This window comes from Calidris pugnax, unplaced genomic scaffold, assembly GCF_001431845.1.
Source record: "Calidris pugnax isolate Ruff unplaced genomic scaffold, ASM143184v1 scaffold272, whole genome shotgun sequence".
NCBI lineage: Eukaryota > Metazoa > Chordata > Aves > Charadriiformes > Scolopacidae > Calidris > Calidris pugnax.
In genome coordinates, this window is record NW_015091016.1 from 889,180 (window position 1) to 889,599 (window position 420).

At 71.9% G+C, this 420-nt stretch overlaps 1 protein-coding gene across 1 annotated transcript in view; it reads right to left on the reverse strand.

Annotated features, from left to right (window-relative positions):
• Positions 1 to 393, reverse strand: part of LOC106896046 (zinc finger protein 271-like) — a 6,340-nt gene extending 5,947 nt beyond the window's left edge. Inside the window, exon 1 of the mRNA XM_014955758.1 lies at positions 245 to 393. Within this exon, the coding sequence (XP_014811244.1) occupies positions 245 to 323 (79 nt within the window). The 5' untranslated portion in view covers positions 324 to 393. The remainder of the gene's footprint in view (positions 1 to 244) is intronic.
• Between the last annotated feature and the right edge of the window lie 27 nt (positions 394 to 420).

A 420-nucleotide genomic window follows, 5' to 3' on the forward strand; every position in this document is an offset into this window, starting at 1 on the left:
AAGAAGCCATTAAGCCGTAGCCCCCCCCCCAGCCGTGGGCAGCAACGGCTCGTCCCTCCCTGCTGCCCGAGGGGGACCCTCACCCCCCAAAACCATGGGGGCCAGCGCCAGGCACAGCAGCCCCCACCCCACGGCCCTGCCTGGCGACGTGGGGGGGTCCCAGGGCCTGGGGGTGGAGTTGGGGGGGCTGGGAGGTCCCCACGGTGACACGTCCCCCGGGGGGGGTGGGTTTTGGCAGCCTCACCTGCACCAGGGGGGTCGGGCATCCCCCAGAGCCTCGTGTCCTGGGCGTCCCCCCCAAACGGCTTCTCCTCCTGCTCCATCCTGGGGGGGTCCCGGGGCTCTGTCCTGGGGGGGTCCCAGGTTCCCTCCCAGAAGAACCTGCCCAAGGGACAGGAATGTCTCCTTCCAGCCCCCCCC